Genomic DNA, 22,664 nt, shown 5'->3' with positions numbered 1-22,664 from the left:
AGAAGGTATGACAGGAGAGATCTGATGTGCTATGTGGGTCTCCTCCCTGGCCAAGGATTGAACTCATGTTGCTATGGCTGCTGGTAGCTTCATAGTGCTGAGAATTAACCCCTTGCACCACCAGGGAGGCCCTCTGCCAAGTTTTTAAGCTTAAGATATAATGGTTCTGGTTCAGAACCTGTGATTTTGAAAAAGGTTGACAGGGTGGAGAGAGAGCATGGTGGATGAGACGTGCTCTGGCAGAGGCATCTGTGGTGGCTACATCTGAAGGGGGAGGGCCTATCCTTCCAAAACACTAGCAAGGTGGAAAACCAATGGAACACCAGAAAAAAAAAAACAAAAAAACTGAGTTTGAAATGAAAGGGATGTTGTAGATTACATGAAATCCAGAGAGTAAGATGGGAGAGTTTGGAATGGGGAAGTTTAGGTAGGCAGGAGAGCTGACTGGATTAGAAGCTTAAAAGTCAGGAATCCCAATAGCCAAGCATTGACCTGGGAGATGTAGACTTCTAGTGCTGGTTGACTAGGCTGGAATATCAGCCATGTTGAGCTTAGCCCTGGATAAATTTCCTCTTCAGCGTGGTCTTTACTGTAGATTGTAATGGTGGTTTTGCTTATGGAAGGGGATTGGGCTAGGTCTAACTGAGAGCCAAATAGAGATCTGGGGGTCTCACCAAAATTTGACCCCTCTTTCCCCCATGGCAAAATCTGTGTGCTCTTTGCTACTCACACATCGGATTCTGCTTCAGTGCTTTTATTTTATTTTCATTTGAGGAAACATTGGCTTACAACACTGTGTATGATGCAGAGATATGTGTTTCCAACTCATCAGATGTCTGTTACCACAGTACACCTACCACCAAAGCCCCCATAGACCTTCATCATGATCCATTGACCACCTGCACTCTTTGCTTGACAACATTTGGGTCTCACCTCTTTTTAACATCTCTTGGACACTCCAGAAGGGTAGTGTCATTCCTTCAGGTGAAGAGAATGTGTATTTCTTTGGAGGCATGGTGACTGGGGAGCCACAGACTGATTCCCCACAGACTGATTCCAGCCCCACAGAAGGCACATCTCCCTCTGTACAATCTACTTTAATGGGAACATTGAGCATTTTTGTTACCACTTGACCTGCATGAAGAAAGGAGCAAAATGTGTACAACTGCCCCCATGACACGAGGTAGGTACTTTTGAATCAGTAAGTGTCCTTTTTCTATTGATATTTGATCAAAACTTCCCTCGAGCTATGTCACAATTCACATCCATAATCCATCCCATCTCTCATATGTTTGTAAACATGCAGACTGAGAATGCCTGAGTGTCCCATCTTATTTCTGAGGTGTTGCCTAGGAGCCCTGAGTCTGGGTATGTGGATTAACACTGTCATTGAGACTGTCTCAACACTGGCTGCATGCCAATGGTTATACTACTTCTGTGTTTGTTTTTATAATACTCAGTATAATACTCAGATCTATCTCTTTGCTTTTTTTTTTTTTTAAGATTCATTTCTTTATGCACACAGAACTGGGGTATAGGGCAGAGATGCAGGGGTGGTGCAAGGATTCACCAGAGACAGAGTGGGGAGCAGAACAGGACAATCAGATTGATGAAGTACACTGCTGAGGGGAGCAGCGGGAGAGGCAGGAGAGTTCTGCTGCACTATGTGGGTCAGCTCTGGAGGCAGGGATTGAACTCTCACTGAAGAAGCTGCAGCCAGCTTGCAGTGCTGCTCTTTAACCCACTGCACCACCAGTGAGGGCCCTCTCTTCGCTTAAAAAAAAAAAAAAAGATTTATTTATATATATATAGAACTGGGGTATAGGCCAGAGGGGCAGGGGCAGTAAAAGGATTCTCCAGAGATGGAGTGGGTGCAGAACAGGCAGATCTACTGAAATACACTGCTGAGGGGAGAGGTCTGTTGTGCCATGTGGGCTACTTCCCTGGCCAGGGATCCAATTTGTGCTGAAGCGGCTGCAGCTAGCTTTTTAGTGCTGTGCTTTAGCCCAGTGGGGCACCAGGTAGGGTTGAGATTAAGTATTCTTACTTCATCCACACGACTACCTCTTTCTTCTATTACCTGATACAAATGACTATCCTGTGAATCCACCTTCACTCCTCTAGAGCTGTTATTCTCACAGATAGCCTGCTTTATATTTTCCATTGTTTCATTTGAGTTAAAACTTTCTATCTACCTTGTTAACTCCTTGAGTAAACTTTTTCTTCTGTGTTTCAACTCTTATCCTAGCATAGTGGTTTTGCAGAGTAAGTGCTCAATATTTGTTGATTGATTGACATGAAGAAACGTGTTAGGGCTGTTAGATTTGTTATGACAGAGAATCAAGCAGTCTTAGCTCAGACTCGGAACTGCCTATCCAATATGAGGAATTTGGCTAAATACTGAAAAGCTTCTTTAATTATTGTGACATTTAAAATTAATTATATATTTCCAGCTGTATTTCTCAGTCGTATTCATAGTTATTATTATGCTGAACAGTATTTATACTTAAATGTTTAGTAGTTCATGTAAGAGACTGAAATTAAGGATGCTTTACAGCCAAACCAAACTTCTTTTGAACGGTTCTCTTCTCCCAGCCTTACAACTGGCAATTCCTCTGATGCAGGTTAATTGTAATCCGCTATATCATGCTCAGACGTGTTAAGAGACAGGCGGAAGTTTACTCCCTGTGCAAGCAGGAGTCTCCCCGGAAGGCCTTTGTCTTTGTGCTGCCCATCCTGGCTCCTTTTATCTCCTTCCTGCACTTGGTTTCTTTCTTTTTTTTAATTTTGACTTGACACCATGAATTTTGAATTAAATGGAAAAGTAAAAAATAGTGAATACCCATCACCTGAATTTAACAATCCAAGTTTTGCCCATTAATTTTTTAGATTTCAATCTTATAGACATTATAACATTTCGTATTTAAAAATTTCATTAGAAATGTGTAAAAACGTTCCCCCGATATGACCACAATCTCGTAATCACACTGCGTTAGTTTGTTGGGGCCACCATAGCAAAACACAGCAGACTAGGTGACTTAAACACTAGAAATTCATCTCGCAGCTCTGTAGTCTGGCTTGATTTCCCTTTGGCTTTTAGATGTCCCCCTTCTCTCTGTGTCCTCACTGGCTGTACCTCTGCAGGTCTCTCTGTGTTCAAAGGTCCTCTTTGTAAGAGGACAGCAACCATAGAATTAGAACCCACCCTAAAGACTTCACTCTATTTTAATTACCTTTTTTTTTTTTTTAAAGATTTATTTATTTATTCATACAGAACTGGGGTACAAGCCAGAGATGCGGAGGGTGAGAGGATTCACCAGAGACAGAGTGGGGAGCAGAACAGGCAGATCAATGAAGTACACTGCTGAGGGGAGCAGCGAGCAGGTCAGGAGAGGTCTGCCACGCCATGTGGTCACCTCCGGGGCAGGCGGGAATCGAACTCATGAGGAAGTGGTTTTAGCTTCTTAGTGCTGTGCTTTAATCCACTGCGCCACCAGGGAGGGCCCTTAATTACCTTTTTTAATATCTTAGGAAGACCTCACTTTAGTAACCTTTCCAAACACCTGATCTCCAAATACTATTATGTTGCAAACCTGGCATCAGTCATTTCCTGCAGAAACTGTGGCCTGCAAGTGCAGAATGACTAGAAATCCTGCCTCCAGGGGTATGCACTGCTGCTGGAACATTATTTTATGGCTGGCTTGGGTGGGCTAATCAAGATCTCTCTCTCTTTCACACACACACTGTTGTTTTATATTGGAGTTCAAATTCAAATCTGTAATGATAACATTTTACCAAATTATTTGAATTTATACTTCTATTTTCCTTTATACTGAAAAGCTTGGTTTCTAACTACACTGCTTCCCAAATAGCAAAACAATGGCATGAATAGATATATTTTTTATCCTACCCAAAATTCACCAAGGAAATACAAGTTTTAAACTCAGCTGCAATAATTATTTGCTCTGTATGATTGTTATTGATTTGATATGCAATTAGGTTAATGTGTTTCTTTTTTTCTGTCAATTTTAGAGATGGCTTTTCTGTTTTAGTATTGCATTTGCATAAGAAACAGTTCCAAGTCTTACTTAGTTCAAAGCTAGACCCAAAGAAGTTTTTCTTCCATTCTAATCCATTCCCTCCTCAACTCCATTCATATTATCTTCCATCAACCAGATTTTATAATTAATTTCTGATTAATTCATATGCTGTTTTTATTAAAATATAGTCAAATTCATACTCATATTCTTAGTTCCTCTTAATCCTTCCCATTAAGGGAACATAGTGTATCCACTTTTCTGGAACCTTGCTTTTTTTCATTTAACAATGTCTTTTGGACATCACTCCACAGCATCACATTAGCCTGTCTGCATTCTTCTTATGGTTACCTTGTTCTCCATCACATGGAAGTACATAGTTCATTCAGTGAGGTCCTGGATATCATAGTATATTCAATTTGGTTCCTGTTGACACCCATTTGAATTGTTTCATGTTTTTACACTGACATATATAATACCTCCATGAAACCTATGTGCTTCGGTCATTTCATATTTGTTCAGTCATGTCCTTAGAGAAGATAAGTTTCTACTTATCTACTCTGGAAGGAGTTAACTGGGTCAAAGAGTACAAGCTGTTGTGATCTTGATCCTCCTCCAAAGGAGTTATATCATCTTGTATACTTGCTTCTCCAGTTTCACCAATAGATTACATTGTTGAAGTTTTGGTTTGGGGGCCCTCCCTGGTGGCTTAGGGGTTAAGTCTCAGCAATATCACAACTGAGGCTTGAGTGTGATCTCTAGCCAGTGAGGTGACCCACATGGTACAGCAGACCTCTTCTGTCTCTCCGCTGCTCCCTTCAGCTGTGTAATTCAGTTGGCCTGTTTTACTCCCTAGTCTGTATCTGGCCAAGCCTCTCACCCTTCCTACACTCCCAACCCTCCACCAACCCCTTGTACCTCTTTCCTGTACCCTAGCTCTTATATGCATAAATAAATAAAAATAAATCTTAAACATGAAGTTTTGATTTTTGTCAGTATGGTGGGGAGAAATAGTACTACAATGTACTTTGAATGATATCTTTTATTTCATTTTATTTCATTTTTAAGATCTATCATTTTGATCTATTTATATTTAGTGGTATTTTTCTTCTTGATTTCTAGGAATCATTTGGCTTCCAAGGTATTCTTTCATTGTTTAGCATTTGTTTTTTATAATCATGGTGTTTTGAATTTTTGATTATACTTATTTATTTTCTACTTTGTTGTTCATATTTTCTACTTTGTTGACTCTCCCCTCAGATGGAGTCTCATAGTTCTCCCACCACCACCACACCCATGACCCATCACCACAGTCCCCTATGTTCTCCCATTTTGTTGAACCCCCATGTTTTTTAAAATTCAAAAGCTTTAAAAAAAAGTTAGTGGTCAAATTCCTCACCAAATTCAATTAATGATTCCAGATTTTGAGTCACCCTTACCAAGTTTTTTTGTCATTTCCAGGTTTTAAAGGAATTCCTCCTTGCTTTCTTTTGGGACCTGTGCGGTTTCATTTAGAAGTATACTTGGGCCCTCCCTGGTGGCACAATGGGTTAAAGCACAGCGCTAAGAAGCTAAAACCACCTCAGTCAGCATGAGTGCAGTTCCCACCCCAGAGGTGACCAACATGGCACAGCAGACATCTCCTGACCCACCCACTGCTCCCCTCAGCAGTATACTTCGTCAGTTGGCCTGTTCTGCTCCCCACTCTGTCTCTGCTCCTCTGGCCTGTACCCCAGTTCTGTATGCATAAATAAATAAATCTTTAAAAAAAATTTAAAAAAAGTATACTTGGAGTGCTGATTCTTTGGAATAAAGTTGTTTTTTTTTAGTGACTTGCATATTTCTTATTAAATTTGCTCTTGAGTATTTTTGTTAAGCTGTTGTAAATGAGAATTCTCTTCCAAAACATTTTCTAATATGTTAATGATTATTTATAGGAAGCCTATTGTTTATTTATATTAATCTTATCTTCTGCCAGTTTTACAGAATTCTATTTATGGTACTTTCCCCCTTGACGCTCTTGACTTCCACATATGTAATAATAGATAATTAGTGATAATTTCATGCTCTTATTTTTAACTTGTATGACTAACTTAGTTGAGATAAGTTATACTGATAAGGGTACTTGTCAAGGCAATAGTGATGATGTGGTCCTTAGAGTGGATAGATTTCAGACTTTAGTGGGGATATCTGTAGTGATTTCCCATCAAAATAGATGTTGGTTGTAAGATGGGTATGTGTGTGTAAATTATGTCACATATTTATTGAATAAAATGTTAATATTATTATACATAGTATTTTGTTAAATTATTATTAAATATTAAATGCCAGTTATTTAATTAAAATAAAATAACTAAAATATTTATAATTACTGTTTTAGAAAGTGTTTTTTAACAAGTCATATGGATTGAATTTTGCCTTATGTCTTCTCAGCATCATAGGAAATGACCATTTGCTTTTCTATGTAGCACGAGTATTTAATATCAATAAATATTCTGGTAAATCTTTCTTTGATCTTAGAATAAGATCATTATATATTTTGCTCAATATACTACAGGGTCTGTATAATAATACTTGATTTAGTTGTTTTTATCTCAAGTATTTGTGAGATTAAGATCGGGCTTCCTATTTTGTGTGCAATCTTAATCATTTCATATTGATTTTAAATTTACTTCACAGGACTGGCCAAAGGTGCAGGGATGGTGAGAGGATTTACCAGAGACAGAGTGGGTTGCAGGACAGGCAGATCAACAGAGGTACACTGCTGAGGGGAGCAGCAGGTGAGGCAGGAGAGCTCTGCAGCACCATGGGAATCACCTCTCAGTGGTGGGGATCAAACTCGCACAGAAGTAGAGGCCAGCTTCACAGTGCTGTGCTTTAACCTGCTGTGCCACCAGGGAGGACCATGCTCTTTATATTTTGAGTGACGTTGAAATCATATGTTCGGGCCCTTCCTGGTGGCACAAGGGGTTAAAGCACAACACTATGAAGCTATCGGAGCCACTGCAGCACAAGTTGGATCCCCAGCCAAGGAGGTGACCCACATGGTGTGGCAGACCTCTCCTGACCCACCTGCTACACCCCTCAGAAGTGTACTTTGGTACATCTGTTTGTTCTGCACCCCATTCTGTCTCTGGTGAACCCTCTCACTCCCCCTCCCCCGCATCTCTGGCCTATACCCAGTTCTGTATGCATAATTAAATAAATCTAAAAAAAAAAAATCATATGTTCTCCAAAGGTTTGTTATACTCTCCTTGTGAATCTTTAGGCCTAACATTCCTTTTGTCCCGAAAAGATTGCTCTGGATGATTGTTATGATTTTGGATGATACATTCATATATCTGTACGTCTACCTCAATCGTATTCTGGATGTTGAGGGATCCAAGTATTAGGAAGGAGGAAGTAAGTTTCCAGAGGTAGAGGACACATTTCCCAGGAGAAATAGGGGTAGTTCATCTCGGCTGGCCCATGGGAAAGATGGGAGTGATGTTGTTTGGAGCAAGGGCTGTGAAGAGAGGCTAAACTGAGAGATCAGTGACTTCTCAAAGATTTTTCTGACTCTGCAGTCTACCTCTCCTGGGAGTGTGTGTCCTGTTTTCACAGCTGGAAATGCAAAGGAAATTTCCCATAGTCCACTGAACTCCTTGGCAAACTTTGTGAGCAGGTCTTCTGAGTCCTCTCATGGAAGGGAGGGAACTTGGGCTTATAATAGTCATCAATTCCACCCCAAATTCTCCAAATTTGCATTTGCTATATCAGCTTCAGTCAGCACGTTGTATAGCTCATAGACTCAATACAGTGTTGGAGGTCATGTCATGGACCTCCATGTTGAGACTTTGGTGTCTCAAGGCAGCTCTCTCTAAGAGAGAGGTTTTGCATCAATCAACTCATGAATCAGATGGCTGGGCTGTGAAGTAGCTTAGTTATTGCAAATGGCAGGGGGGGAGAGTGGACATAGGGCAGACTCTTCCAAGCACCACTTTACCAGCTCCACCTGTCCACTGTGGACCTGTAGGAGAGTAAGCTCCTCTTAGTCACAACATGATCTGCCAGCAGGAGGTGCTGGCCATGAGGCAGAAGAGTGGACACTCCTGACTGATACAGCTCAAGGATGTTCTCTTTTCAGGCTTGGAAGAGAAGGAAAAAGACAATTATGATATCCCCACTCCTCCTTCACCACTTCTGAGCCACAGTGGTGGCTCAGAGAAGATTTTGGAGATGCTAAATCTCAAAGACACTACTGAGAGATTGGTCTGTGCCCTGAGAAAACCCTAGGTCATGCTTCCTGTTTATAAGTCATGGACCTTTTGGAAAATATCACCTTCTTCTTCCCCTTCATGCAGTTCTGTGATTGCTGTCAGGTTTTCACCTAGAGCCAGTGGAACAGGATGTGGATTCATTTGAGGATTGCAGGGTGAGGGGAATGCTGGCTTGTGAAAAATCTTGATGGGTCTGGGGGAGGTTTTGAATTCTAGACCAGCACTTCTTCCCTCTTTTTATGCAAGCGAGTTCCTTTCCCAACACCCCCACCTACCCAGCTCTGTAGGGCTAACCAGATATGTATAGCCCATAGCTCCAAATGTAAGGAAGAAAAAAATGGTGGCATCTCTCTCTGTCTCATTTTTTTATTGAGGCAACATTTGTTTACAACAGCATGTTGTATTTTGGCATATAGGTTCACATTTCTTCAAGTCTATGTTACCACAATATTTACACCAACAAAATACCAATCTTCCTCCACCACAGTTCATTTGGTCCCCTCTACCTTTGGTTCCCCAACCCTTAGGTTTTACAGTTGGATCCCAAATCTTGGTATTGTCTGCTCCTTTGTTTTGTTTCTTTATATTCCATGTAAAAGTGAAATCATGTGGTATTTGTCTTTCTCTTTTCTGACTTATTTCCCTTAGCATAATTACCTCCAGCTCCACCATGTTGCTGCAAATTGTAAGATTTCATCCTCTTCCTAGTTGAATAATATTCCTGTGTGTGTGTGTGTGTGTGTGTATTTACACCCTCTCTATTATCTGTCCTTGGGCACTTACATGGCTTCCATAATTTGGCTAAAGGTACTGTGAATGAAGGAGTGTATAAATCCATTTAAATTTGTGATTTTGTATTCTTTGGTATTCTTTGGGTAGATACCTATGAGTGGAATTGCTAGATTTGTATGGTGGATCTATTTTTAATATTTTGAGAAATATCCATACTGTTTTCCATCAGGACAGTTTACATTCCCATTAACAGTGTACAAGGATTCCTTTTCCTCCAGATCTTGGGCAACATTGGTGTCTGATTTGCTGATATGGACCATTCTTGCAGGTGTGAGATGGTATCTCACTGTGGTTTTGATTTGCATTTCTTTGATGTTAAGTGATGAGGAGCACTTTTTCATGTTCCTGTTGGCCATCTGTAGGTCTCCTTTGGAGCAGTGCTATTCAAATCTTCTGGGTGATTCCTTTTCGAACTTTTAAGTGGAAATGTGAGTCAGCTTCTGACTGAACACAGAAGTTCACTCTGTGATGCAGAAACTGCTGACTGGCCCCAAAGTCTTAGGGTGGCCCTGGGAACTGCTCCTCACAATTGAGTTACTGAGCTTTGCTTGTACCCACCATTTCTTAAAGGCTTGTCTATTAATCATTACCCTGGAGACACCAGTGATCAAAATAAACTTGACTGTGTTCCTCTTTGAACTGACTGCTTGGAAATAAATAGAATAATTCTTTAACTATATATATAAATATATATATATATATTAAAGATTTATTTATGCATACAGAGCTGGGGTACAGGCCAGAGGTGCAGGGGCAGAGAGAGGATTCACCAGAGACAGAGTGGGGAGCAGAATAGGCAGATCGATGAAGGACACTGCTGAGGGGAGCAGTGTGTGGGTCAGGAGAGGTCTGCCCCTCCAGGGTCGGGATTGAATTCACTCTGAAGTGGCTTTTGCTTCTAAGTTTTGTGCTTTAACCCACTGCACCACCAGGGAGGGCCCTTACCTATTTTTTAGAGCTCAGTTTCTTTGGAGTTCCCATAGACAGGTCCAGCCTCTATGGTTTCTCACCACACCCACCAGAGAAACACAGACGCATGGCTCATGGGGGTACAGTTGGGAACGTACAGAACCCAAGGGGGAAGGAAACTGGTTTGAAATGGAACATCCTGCAGAGGAGAAATCACCATCATGTCTCTAAAGTTTTGGTGCTGAGTCTCATGCTTTGTTAGCACCTGGGGACTTACCAAAAAAAGAAGGGAGGGAGGGAGGGAAAGTGGAAGGAAGGATGGTCAACAGCAGGGCCCGGTGATGAGCTGGACCTCCAGACAAGTATCAACCAATCCCTTTCAGGGTCACCCACTGGAATCTACCCTTCTCTGCATTCCCTGGTCTCATGGACTCCCATGAAACAGAAAACTCACTCTTCTGATCTCCTCTGATTCTCTTGGATCAGAAAGACTAAGTCAGAATTCAGGAAAGTCTTAGCTCACAAACATAAAGCACAAGAAATAAGATTCAAGTGGAGGCTTCAAGGAAATTTGCTGTCTGAGACCCTGGCTTGTCCCCCAAATAAATGTCTCTTGTTCATTAGTTCTTTAGATTTCAGGTACAGTGCTTGGCCCATACGTGAGAAAACCGGTTTTTCTAACCCCATTGGTAGCAAGTTCTTCGGAATTTTGGGCATTACACAGATCCTTTTATACATATCTAATAAGCCTATCAGTGGTTAGATGAAGGCTCCTTTAAGAAAGTACATTCAGGCAGAATTTAAAATCAGTAGATTGAGTAAGACGAACCCGAAGACCAGTGCACTCTAACCACATTTTTGTTTATTTTTTAGTGTGTTTCCTTCATGGCCTTTTTTTGTGGCTCACACTACGCAATTTGTGTACTTGTTGATAGTTTTATCTGACTTTGACATTGTTTTTGCTGTGCTCAGTTTTTCCAAGTCCCTCTTTCCTCACAGGCTCAGTTTTACCCTCCCATCAGCAGCTGGCCAGTTTCAGAGACAGAAGTGGCCACATGCACTTTCTGTTGGTCCCCTTCTTCCTCTTGCTCTGGGCTCCAGGACTGAGGCAGGCCTCCCTCACTGATTCAGGTAATGTCTGGAGCTGCAGAAAGAGGGGAAGGCAAGGAGGAGGGTGGGGAAGACATAGGCAGGGTGGCTGGGCATGAAAAGCTCTCTGTTGGTGAGAAGGAAATGCTGTTTTCAGAGTCTTGTACCCCCTCCTGTGAGAAAAGGCAGTCTCAGAGAAGGAGGAACAGTTTTGTTTGTGGCAGCAGATAAAGGACTTGGCTTTAGGGATGCCAACCTGGATGCTCAGGGAGAGAAAGGGACTAAGACAAAGGAGTTGATTTACTTATACAGTTCACTCTTGCGCTGTCTTTCTTCTGGTCTGGGGAACTTTCTAGAAAAACACAGTACATTTTTCATGAATCAAAAATGTCTTCTTCACAGATTCTACCATTATATATTGAATGTATGTTAAACTTACTTCCTTCCATTAAAAATTATAAACAAATGTTGGAGGCACACACGTGTATACATGCAGTATATATAGATTTTTTTTAAGCACCAGAGAATGAAGAGGTGACTTAAGTGTGCTGGTGGATACAGATGCTGAGGTAGGTGTTTTTGCCTGGGAGAAACAGAGTTTGTCTCTTAGACTTCTTTCCTTTGGATATTTTGGCTTTCCTGAAGATTTTTCCAGTCAACCTAACAGCAGGTTTTATTTTAAAGGATAATATATCCAATGCAGAACTTGGATACTGGAAATTACAATTAAAACAGAAGTGGTGTCTGACAAGGGCTTATATTTTAGGTGGGAGACAAAGAAAACAGATGAAAATAATCAATGAGCCCTTCACAAAGTATTCTATCAGCAGAAGGGAGAGAGGGAGTGAAAGTGGAGGCAAAGGTGCTAAATGTCATGGGAGTTAGTCTATGTGGGGGGCAGGATGGGGTGCTGTAGAGACTGTCATTCCAAAAGTCAGCTCTGGCCTCCCAGCCCCTAAGTTTCTGTGAGGTTGAAGATCAGACTTTGGCCTGACACTCATGCATGTTTTCTCTTCCCTAGGAGCTGTGGCACAGGGGTACATTTCTGCAGAGGAAGGCAGCTCTGTCACCTTACAATGTCACCTTTCTTCTACCACTGCCAATGTAGTTCAGGTCAACTGGGAGAATCAGGAGCAACTTCTGGCCATTTATCATGCTGACTGGGGGTGGCATGTTAACCCCCCCTTCATGGGCAGAGTGACTCCGGGCACCAATCTGGAACTTGTTCTACAATCGCTGACCACGAATGACACGGGGGAATACTTCTGCACTTATTATATCTACCCTGAAGGGATTTACAAAGAGAGACTCTTTCTGCAAGTCCTGCAGAACTCAGGTAGGCCCTCCTGAGCAGAGTGGCTGGTGGTGCTTATCTGCTGGGATAGAAAAGTGTGTTCTTGCCAAACATGCTACAGTGCAGCTTCTCAACACTGGCCACTTTCCAGTCACCTGGAGCTTTTCAAAGACCATGATGCTGGAACCCCATCCCAGACTATGTCCAACCAATTCTCCAGGGCAGAGCTGGGGTGAGATACAGGCTACGAGCATCCCTGGGGGGGGGGGTTCATATGTGCAGTCAGGATTCAGAACTGCTCTTTGGATAAGAAATACATCTTATGTGTATTTACTAAGAAGACCAGTTGTTAAGGTCATGGGAAAGGATTATTGTTTATTAGTTCAGTTTTGATGAGGTAAATTAGAATTAACCTCTCAGTTTATAAAAGACAATAGCTGGTTACAAACAAAACACAGTGTGTGCTAATTGTAAATATATACTACCTGTTTGCAGTTGTGTGGTGCCTCATAGTTCCCAAAACAAACTGCACATTATCCACTTGGACACTTAAACCTCTTCTCTGGAGGTGGGAGAGGATCCGTAGAGCAGATATCTGGTTAAGAAGTCAGACTCTGAAGTCAGACAGCCTGGGGGCAAATCCTAGTGCTGCTATTGCCCTAAGACAAGAATTATTCTATTTATTTCCAAGATGTAAATTCTTATGAGGTCCTCAATATAGGACTGAATTATTTCCTATAAGAAAATGCTCTTGGATCAGCACTAAGTGTTAACTGTGCTGGTGATTCCCAGTTGACTGATGGAAGTTGAAGCTGAGGAGTGGACTGGCTCAAAGTGGGATAGTTGGTTTTAACAGAGGTGTTCTGTTTCCACTAACCTACACCCTCAGAGCATCTATTTACAGCCACAAATTATGTTGGAGATAAAGTTTTATGAGTCAGTAAAATGTGTGTAAACTTAAAAGATGAAAAGTTACCTCAACTTTCCTATCAAACACTATTTCTGGGTTTTCTCTGACATAAGCCAAGGGACATCACACAGGAGCTGGTGAATCACTATCTCCCTCTCCGGTTCTGTGGACACTGTGAATCCCCTGCTGCTGAGCTCTCTAAGACAGTTTTGCTTTCCACATATCCTCTCGCTCATCCCCTCTTCCCCTATCAATGCAGCAAACTGAGTCCTCAGGGCAGGACTACTTTGTAGGGAATAGGGGTGCCCCCCACACCTGGAAGGTGCCCCTGGGGAGGAAGTAGGCCTGGGCTGAAATGGCCGGGGACCCCTCCAGCTATGGCAGAGCACACATCTGGGCACTGGGTGCTCCCACATCTCCCTGGGTCAAATATGCCTCGTCTCTTCAAAGCTGCCTTCCTGCCTCTTCCTCCTTCCAGTAACATTTTATGTCTTAACTGAAGTTCACTCACTCATATTTATGGAGCCCTTGTTATGTGTCAGGAGTAGAGTAAACAACAAAGGCTAAGATTTCATAATGCTACTTCCTCCAGGGTCTTGCAGCCTAACAGGAGTAAGTGGTATAGGCTTTTCAATAATTTTTGTACATTAATTATAATTAAAATTTTTTTCTTAAGTGGTATATTCCAAACCAAAATGAACTTAATCTAGCTGGATTTTTAGTAAAAAGCTTTCTGTGTGTTACCAAAAAAAGCTAGTATTAGTACTTGTAGAATGTATCCTTTAAAATGTCAAGTTTTCTTTAAAATTTCTCTAGATTTTTATTTATTTATTTATTCGTACAGAACTGGGGTACAGGCCAGAGATGTGGAGGGTGAGAGGATTCACCAGAGACGGAGTGGGGCACTGACAGGCAGGTCAACGAAGTACACCGCTGAGGGGAGCAGCGGACGGGTCAGGAGATGTCTGTGCCACGCATGTGGATCTCCTCCGGGGCAGGCGGGGATCAAACTCATGAGGAAGTGGCTTTAGCTTCTTAGTGCTGTGCTTTAACCGGCTGTTCCACCAGGGAGGGCCCAAAAATTCTCTAGATTTTTAAAAAACTATCATTTCTTTTTCCAAGTTAGCAATGGCATTTATAGGTAAAAGATGCTTTTCCCTCCCCCACCATTTCTTATACCCCTCCGACCCTTTGTTCCTTCCCCTTTCTTCTTAGACTCTGAAACCTAACTTGATTAGTGATCCCCAGTTTTATTTTTCTTAAAAATTTATTTATTTATGCATATAGAAATGGGGTACAGGCCAGAGATGCAGGTGCCGCGAGAAGATTCACCAGAAACAGAGTAGAGAGCAGAACAGGCAGAGCCACAAAGTACATTGCTGAGGGGAGCAGGGGGCAGGTCAGGAGAGGTTTGCTGAGCCATGTGGGTCACCTCCAGGACTGGGGATCAAACTCATACTGAAGCGGCCACAGCTTGGCTTTGTAGTCCAGCACTCCAGGCCGCTGCACCACCAGGGAGGGCCTGTGATATCCCTAGCTTTTATATGTTCCATTATTAGACTGTCTACTGTATAGTTGTCCAGTATTTGCCTTTGTCATTCACACTAGCTTTCCTACACATAATCCCCTCTAGCTTTTTACGCTTTCTGTAAGGCTGACTAGAATTCTATTGTCTGGGTATCCCGCTTCTTCTTCATCTAGTTGGTGGGCACTTGTGTTCCCTCCATGTCTTAGCTGTTGTAAATAATGCCGCAGGAACATTTTATAGCATATAATTTTTGAGTTGATGGTTTCATGTTCTTCAGGGAGATGCCCAGGAGTGGGATTTCTGGGTCATATGGTATTTCCATTTTTAGTTATTTAAGAAGTGTAGTTGACTCTCCATAAGAACTGCACCATTTTACATTCCCACCAATGATGTATTTGGGCTTCTCATTCTCCATATCCTCTCTAGCACTCGTTGTCAGAGGTCTTTTAAAATATATGTCCTTCTAATGGGTGTGAGACGATAGACATCACCACATTGTGGTTTTGACCTGCATCTCCTTATTAAGAATGGTGATAATATGTTTCCATGTATCTATGGACCTTCTGTAGCTCCTCTTTTGGAACTGTCTGTTCAGGTCTTCTGCTCATTTATTAGCTGAGTTTTTTTTTTTGCTTTGTTGTTGTTAATTTTTTTTTTTAAGATTTATTTATTTATACATACAAAATTGGGGTTCAGGTCAGAGGTGCAGGGGCAGTGAGAGGAGTCACCAGAGACAGAGTGGGGAGCAGAACAGGAGGCTGATTGATGGAGTACACTGCTGAGGGGAGCAGTGGGCGGGTCAGGAAAGGTCTGCTGCACCATGTGGGTCACCTCCAGGGCGGGGATCGAACTCATGTTGAAGTGGCTTTAGCTTCTTGGTGCTGCCCTTTAAGCCACTGCGCCACCAGGGAGGGCCCTGTTGTTAAATTTGTAAAAAAAAATATTATGAGTATTAATCTCTTGTTAGTTGTGCGATATATAAATATTTTCTCCCATTCAGTAGGCTGTCTTACTAATCTGCTTCTATTTTCCTGCATAGAGTTTTTTAGTTTGGGGTAACCCCAATTGCTTACATTTGCATTTATTTCCTTTGTCATAGGAGTTGGGTCTCAAAAATTTTTAATTTTAAATTTAATTAGGCTTTTTTCTTAGGATGTGATTATAAAGTTTCATAAAAGAAAATATTCACTGGCCCTCCCTGGTGGCGCAGCGGGTTAATGGGAAGCTAAAGCCACTTCCGCATGAGTTCAATTTCCACTTGCCCTGGAGGTGACCACATGGCGTGGCAGACCTCTCCTGACCCGCCCGCTGCTCCCCTCAGCAGTGTACTTCCTCGATCTGCCTGTTCTGCTCCCCACTCTGTCTCTGGTGGAAACTCTCACCACCCCTGAGCCTCTGGCCTGTACCCCAGTTCTGAATGCACAATTAAATAAATCTTTGAAAGAAAAGAAAAGAAAAGAAAATATTCACTTTTAGGTTATATTTTCTTTCCTGTTATTTTTGGTTCATAGTTTTTACTCGAAGTAATTTTGTTGAATTCAGGAAGGGAGTATTGAAAGCTGTTTGTGGCGTGTCAGGTGTGTGAGGCACACGGAGGTTTCAGAGATAAGTGTGGGTTTGCAGTGGGTTACAGGGGCGCTCTGCTGACCCAGCAGCTGGGCCTACCGACTACAGTCCTGTGGCTGCAGAAGTGGTCTGCTCTGCGAACTTGTGCTCAGGCCTTCCCCGGAATGACGGCTCTTTGCTTCTACACTCCACCAACTACCTCTGTTTTGCACCCCATCTAGCGGCTGAGTGGAGCCCCGGCTTGCAGGTCCTGTTTCTGGTTGCCCTGGCTGCGGTTCTGGGGGTCATCGGCACAGTGGTCATCGTCGTGGTCACTTTGGCCAGAAAGGTAATGACTCTGAGTGCCCATCTTAGTCCTGGGCACCACTGCTGCACCCTGGTCCTCTCTGATTCCTTCCTTGTCTTTTTCTGTGGTCCTTGTTCTGCCTTTTAGTGAAGTTGTGGATGCTCTTCTGCCGCTCCCTGGCTTGGCTATTATATCTCTTTATAACACGAATGTGTCTTCATTCTTGCTTTTCTCTTCTGGAACTCTCCTTTTCTGAAAGGGCTATTTTCATTTTTCCTCATGTCTCTTACTGTCGATTTTTGTAATTTCTATCCAGTTGTTGCATCGAATTTCAGAGTGGGATTCTTTTTGGATATTTCTTCCACTTTACTTTCTTTGCTGTACCCAGTCTTTTAGCAAGAACATATAAATACTGTTGTCAAATGCCTACCTTTATTTCTAGTCAGAATGCTGTGTTTTGTTAGCTGTCTTAATACCCTGAGGGTCAGGCCTGTATCAGTAACATGCTTTGTTTCTGAAGTGCTGCGATCTGCCCCTCTGTTGCTTTGGAATCTCCTTATCCCACTGCTACTGCTTCCTACTTCATTCTTGGCCTACAGAGGAGAGATACCCCCGAGCTTCTCAAAGTGCTAGCGTTTTCCTCATTTACATGTTCCTACCTACCTTAGTAAAAGTGTATCCTAGGGGTCATCCCAGAAACAAAATCAGCTGTTGGATTTTTAAATTTGTCTAGTATAGGGATTGGCAGAGTCTCTCTGTGAAGGACCAGCTAGTAAATCTTTTAGATTTTGTTGCAACAGTTCAAGTCTGTCATTGTGGTGTGAAAGCACTACACACAATATGTAAGGGAATGAGTATGGCTGTGTTCCAAGAAATCTTTATCTATAAACTCTGAAATTTGAATTGTATGCAATTTTCAGGTGTCGGGGAATATTATTCTTCTTTTGCTTTTCCCCAACCACTTAAAAATGTAAACTCCATCTTAGCCTGGGAGCAGTGCAAAAAAGCCACGGTGGGCCAGATTTGACCCTTGGGGGGCCTTAGTTTGCCAAAACCTGATTTAATAGATTGTATTGGGAAAAACTGGCCTTTTCTCTTCATTTCTACCTTTAGCATTCTGCAGAATATGGCTGACACTGTGTGTATGTGTGTGTGTGTGTGGGGGGGGTGTTTCCTTGCACTGACAAATTTTCCTATACCATGTAGGTGTCTGAACAATTCAATTCAGTTCTGAAACTATCTGCCTGGAGTAAGTGTTGGATTCCACAAGATAAAGTTTCAGTCCTACAAAACTACCCTCACTTCAGATAACCTGTTTGTCCCAACTTGCTGTAAATTGGGTTGTCCACACCCCCTCCTTAGGTACTATGTTAAGAAATCTTTATCCATAAACTCAGAGAGATACTTGCTTACATTTGCTGGTTTACTGTATAATAAGGTTATGATATAGGACACAATGAACAGCCAAATAAAGGAGTCAATTTGGGTGAGGTTCTGGAAGGATTTTAAATACAGGGAGCATGTTCTCTGGGACACAGATATACTCAGCAACCCAGAAATGCTCTGAGGCCTGTACTTTGGACACTATTCATGCAGGTGTGAGTAGTGATTAACTCATTTCCCAGTTCTCTCCTCTCTCCAGAGAATCAGGGGTGAGATTGGAAGTTCCAAGTTTCTCCTCATGGGTTGATTTATCCATGACCGGCCTACAGAAGAACCAGCCACAAAAAGTTGCCTTGCTCAAACAAAAGATACTCCTATCACATAGGAAATTATCAAAGGAGACAGGAAATTACAAGGGCTGAAGAAACTCTTTGTCAGTAAATGGGGTCAAAAACAATATATCAGGAACCAGGCACAGAGAACAATGTGTGTGTTTCTTACTGTTTTGCATAGGTCCACTATAGCATTCCCAATTTTCTGAAGCTTTTTCACATTTATTGTCACATCAGTGGTGTCATTTCTGATGACAACAGTGTATTGGATATTTCTTTTGAGCACTTTGTAAGGGCGTTAACTCGAGTCATGGAATCTGTCCCAATACTGGTAAATGATTCCTCACCTATCTTATTTCTTGCCCACCTTGGGTCCCCTGTCCTCAGGATTCACTCTCAGACACATGTTTCCAGTTCCTGTAGGGAGATGCTAACCAGGTCCTTCAGTTATAATCTCTCTCCTCTCTTGGCATGCCCAGAATTCCTTTGGTTGGTGGAGCTGATATTTGACACTGATATTTGATATTTATGGGGTTGATAGTTGGTAGGGGAAGTGATTTATTTATTTATGCATACAGAACTGGGGTACAGGCTAGAGGTGCAGAGGTGGTGAGAGGATTCACCAGAGACAGAGTGGAGAGCAGAACCGGCAGATCAACGAAGTACACTGCTGAGGGGAGCAGTGAGCAGGTCAGGAGAGGTCTACTGCGTCATGTGGGCCACCTCTGGGGCGGGCATGGATCGAACTCATGTGGAAGTGGCTTTAGCTTCTTAGTGCTGTGCTTTAACCGGCTGCTCCACCAGGGAGGGCCAGGGCCCTATCTTTCTTAAGGGAAACTGGGTCACTCCTGCAGCTCCAGCTGATATGAGAGAGACAGGTGCACCTACTCAGAGACTCACCTCCCGCATCATAGAGACCCTTTCTTTCCAATCAGGGCACTCAGTTGGGTATAAAAGACTTGTTCAGACTTCTGTGAATCCAATTTTCTGATTAGGTCCCACGCTTGATCTTTGGCGCTAGAGATGAGTATTCCTTTGAAAGCTGCCAAGAGGAACTTTGACTCTCACTTTGCTTTAGGTAGCTGAGCCTGCCACGTTCTCTCTTTAGTGCATCAGTGGAACTTAGCAAAGACCAGCCATTCCCACAGTCCTAATAATCACGATTTCACTCACAAGTCAAAAGTCAGAGCTTCAGCTCAGAATCCCATTCCAATTTCCACCACGGTGAGGTCTGTATTTCCTTCCAGCCACTGGGGATTCTCCCTTCACAACTGCCTCCTCAGAGTCTGTTTTCTAAGGCTAGTACCCAGAAGTAGAATCTGATAAGTGAATTCTGGGGAGGAGTGATTTGCTGGGATGGATATTTTAGAAGCATCACAGTCTTCTGTGGGAAAGGTAGTGATATTAGGGGCTGTCCTGCCAGAAGAGTGCATCCTTATACAATATTTTTCATGCAACTCCTACATCTATCCATGCCCCTAAAAGAGGTTTCAAAATCCTACAGAAAATGGGCACCATTGAAAGGTTTAGGTAGAAGCAGGTGTGACCAACTTACAGGTTTTCAAGATTGCTTTCCTGGTAGTATGAACAAGCTGTACTTTAGCAAAGAGGGGGATAGATATGACTGGGCCTGGAACTTAGGGCAGGAGCCTTTAATTGTCTAGACAGACATTTGGGAAATTTCAGGGGACAAATAGTGTTTATAGGTACCTATGAATGAAGTGAATTGTTGAGAGTAGTACATGAAGAAATTGTGGACCTCTTTATTTGGGGAGCTAGTGTGTGAAGTGATAAAGATCAAGCCTGGCAGAAGATGAAGGTGAGGGTTTAAAGGAGGATCCATGAGATGGCTATGTTATGGAAGCCAGAGAAGGAGAATGCTTCAAAAAGGAGGACATCAACAGTGTGCAATGCAACGAAGGGTGAGAGCCTGGGGTCGAGCGTGAAGAAGCGTGGAGAAGCAGCCAGCACAGTGGTACATGTCCTGTCATTTCAGTGGTGTGGTCAGTCTGGCTGTGAGAAGGTGGAGAACTGAAGGGTTAAGGCATTGGTGTTTGTTAATACACAACTTTGCCTCTGTGTGTGGGTGTGTGAATGGAAGAGAGTGGTCATGGTGACTAAATATCATGGCGGAGAATTAACGTTTGAATAACACTTGTTTAATAACATTTGTTTTTAGAAGAACTCCCTCAGAACCCATGCCATGGAAAGAGACCCCAGGAGGATGGCATCAGAACAGGAGAATGGAAATCCCCCCAGTCTGTCCTCCCCTGGAAGTTGTGGCCAGGCAGAAGCTGCACCTGTCAGCCTGTGCAGAGAGCAGAGGGAGGATGACTATGATGAACCACACGACTACTTCAATGTCCTGAGTTATAGGAGCCTAGGGAGCTTCAGCTTTCTGGCGAAGACTGGTTAGCTTCTTGGAGGCATCTCTGGGAGACATATTTCTGGCCGTTATTACACATAAGGGCATAAATGTCTGTGCCCTCTATCACTGCAGTGCATGTATGTGTGTGTGTGATTGTCATCATCTTTTTCACTTCCTCTTCCTCTCCCTTCCTTCCCTTGTGGCAGACTGAATGAAGCAACTGTATCTGGTTATGAACACAAAGCTAAAAAAGAACTTGACTTGGTTTAAATATGGCAGTTTGAGTAAATCTGTGGTTCTGAGAAATGCATTCTTCTGAACAGCACTGGGCAGGGTTTCAGGCACCAGGGTTTTGTGATGGATGATGATGATGATGATGATGATGATGATGATGATAAGGCTGCAGAGCCCAGCTCATTCTCATTTCCTAATGTCATTGTTACCAACATTCACATGTCCAGGGCAGTTTGTGAATAAAAGCTGGTGTCAGCTTTCTATGGGGAGATTTGAGGGTAACTAAACCATGGTTCTGACACTTTAAAATGTGTAGTTGAGTGGGAGATAACCCTCATATGAAAAGGTAGTAAGAGATACAAACCACAGGCCTTTAGGATGAGATGTTGGTTGCAGCTGCTAGTTGGGGCAGGTGAGGCTTATCTGTGGTGAAATGAGAGGAGGATGAAGGGAACTATGAGGCAGGTCTGGTGTGAGCAGATTTGTCTTGGGAACTTATGGAAAGTAATGTTGGGTGCTAAAGGCCCAAATGAAGACCTTGTCCCCATAGGAGCCAACTAGACCTTGGATTTGATTCTTTGGATAAGCAATTCAAGTCTCCTTTTGTTGGGTGTGGTCCAAGTCCAGTGGTGGTTTGAGACAGAAGTCTCAGGTCTGTGTAGCCAGATGCGCTGGGGAAGCCCAGAGGAACTGGTGTATTTCCAGTGAGGGAGCTGCATATATGTTATGGGCCATAATCTATCCTTTTCTATCAATCTACCATTGAGCCTTGGAAGAAAGAATCTGTTCACCACGAACAAGAAAATGTGCATTTTAAAAATAAGGATTCTTCTTAGGAAAAAAGAGGAGATAGAGCCTTTGACAAATAAACCAGAGGACAGCTAAGCTTACTGAGTGCTCCGGGGTTCAGGAGGAGGTTATGGGAAATGGACAAGAGATATGAGGGGTGGGGTGGGGGGGTGGGGGAAGGATTAAAAGGTGTAAAAAAATAAACACGCTTAAGCCAATTGCTTTATACTCACAAATTCACCCTGACCTATTTGTGCTGGGTTGGGGGTGATATCCAAGCTGTTCATTTCTGTTTAACTAGCAATCCCTCTCCGTCAGTCTTAGGGGAAGGAGATGGGAAGATGGGCTTATAGGTGACTGATTTTCTTTCTTGGGCACTGGAACTGAAAAACGTGCAGCCAAGATGTCTTTGCTAATGGTTGAAATAAAATATTTTCTGCTCCTAACAAATTAGGATGGTCGAGTAAGAAGACAATTCAAAATTGACTTCATGTTGGATTATCATTTTAATTTTCCTACTAAATAGATAATAAGCTGAAAGATGCCCAGGGTGCCAAAATATAGATATAAATAACATGTTATTTGCCATGGCAGCTCACAGCATTGTTCTTGCAAAATGAGTGCTGATTTGTTGGGCCTATCACAGAGAAGTAATGAACGAAAATGTGATGACATGAGAAATGGTATTTTGATTTGGGGGAGGAGAGTACATTAGGCTGGGGTCAGACTGAGAGCTGGGTGTTACTTCATGGTTATAGTAGTTGGGAAACATTCACAAATACCATTTGGACGGACCCATGCATGTTCTAAAGGGGTCAAGTGATTAAAAGGATTGCATTTGATAGCAAATAAATTTTAAGTGGGATTTATGGAATTAGATGCTCTTTG

General features: G+C 42.5%; 1 protein-coding gene across 1 annotated transcript in view; it reads left to right on the top strand.

Moving 5' to 3' along the window:
* TIGIT (T cell immunoreceptor with Ig and ITIM domains) overlaps window positions 1–20,801 on the top strand; it is a 34,274-nt gene extending 13,473 nt beyond the window's left edge. The window contains exons 3-6 of the mRNA XM_004675453.1: window positions 10,997–11,128; window positions 12,108–12,422; window positions 16,606–16,712; window positions 20,565–20,801. Coding sequence (XP_004675510.1) covers window positions 10,997–11,128; window positions 12,108–12,422; window positions 16,606–16,712; window positions 20,565–20,801 — 791 coding nt within the window. The remainder of the gene's footprint in view (window positions 1–10,996; window positions 11,129–12,107; window positions 12,423–16,605; window positions 16,713–20,564) is intronic.
* The last annotated feature ends 1,863 nt before the right edge of the window (window positions 20,802–22,664 follow it).

This window comes from Condylura cristata, unplaced genomic scaffold (genome assembly GCF_000260355.1).
Source record: "Condylura cristata isolate star-nosed mole 26May11 unplaced genomic scaffold, ConCri1.0 scaffold00003, whole genome shotgun sequence".
Lineage (NCBI taxonomy): Eukaryota > Metazoa > Chordata > Mammalia > Eulipotyphla > Talpidae > Condylura > Condylura cristata.
The sequence above is the reverse complement of the archived record's forward strand: the minus strand, read 5'-3'. Positions and strand labels throughout refer to the sequence as shown.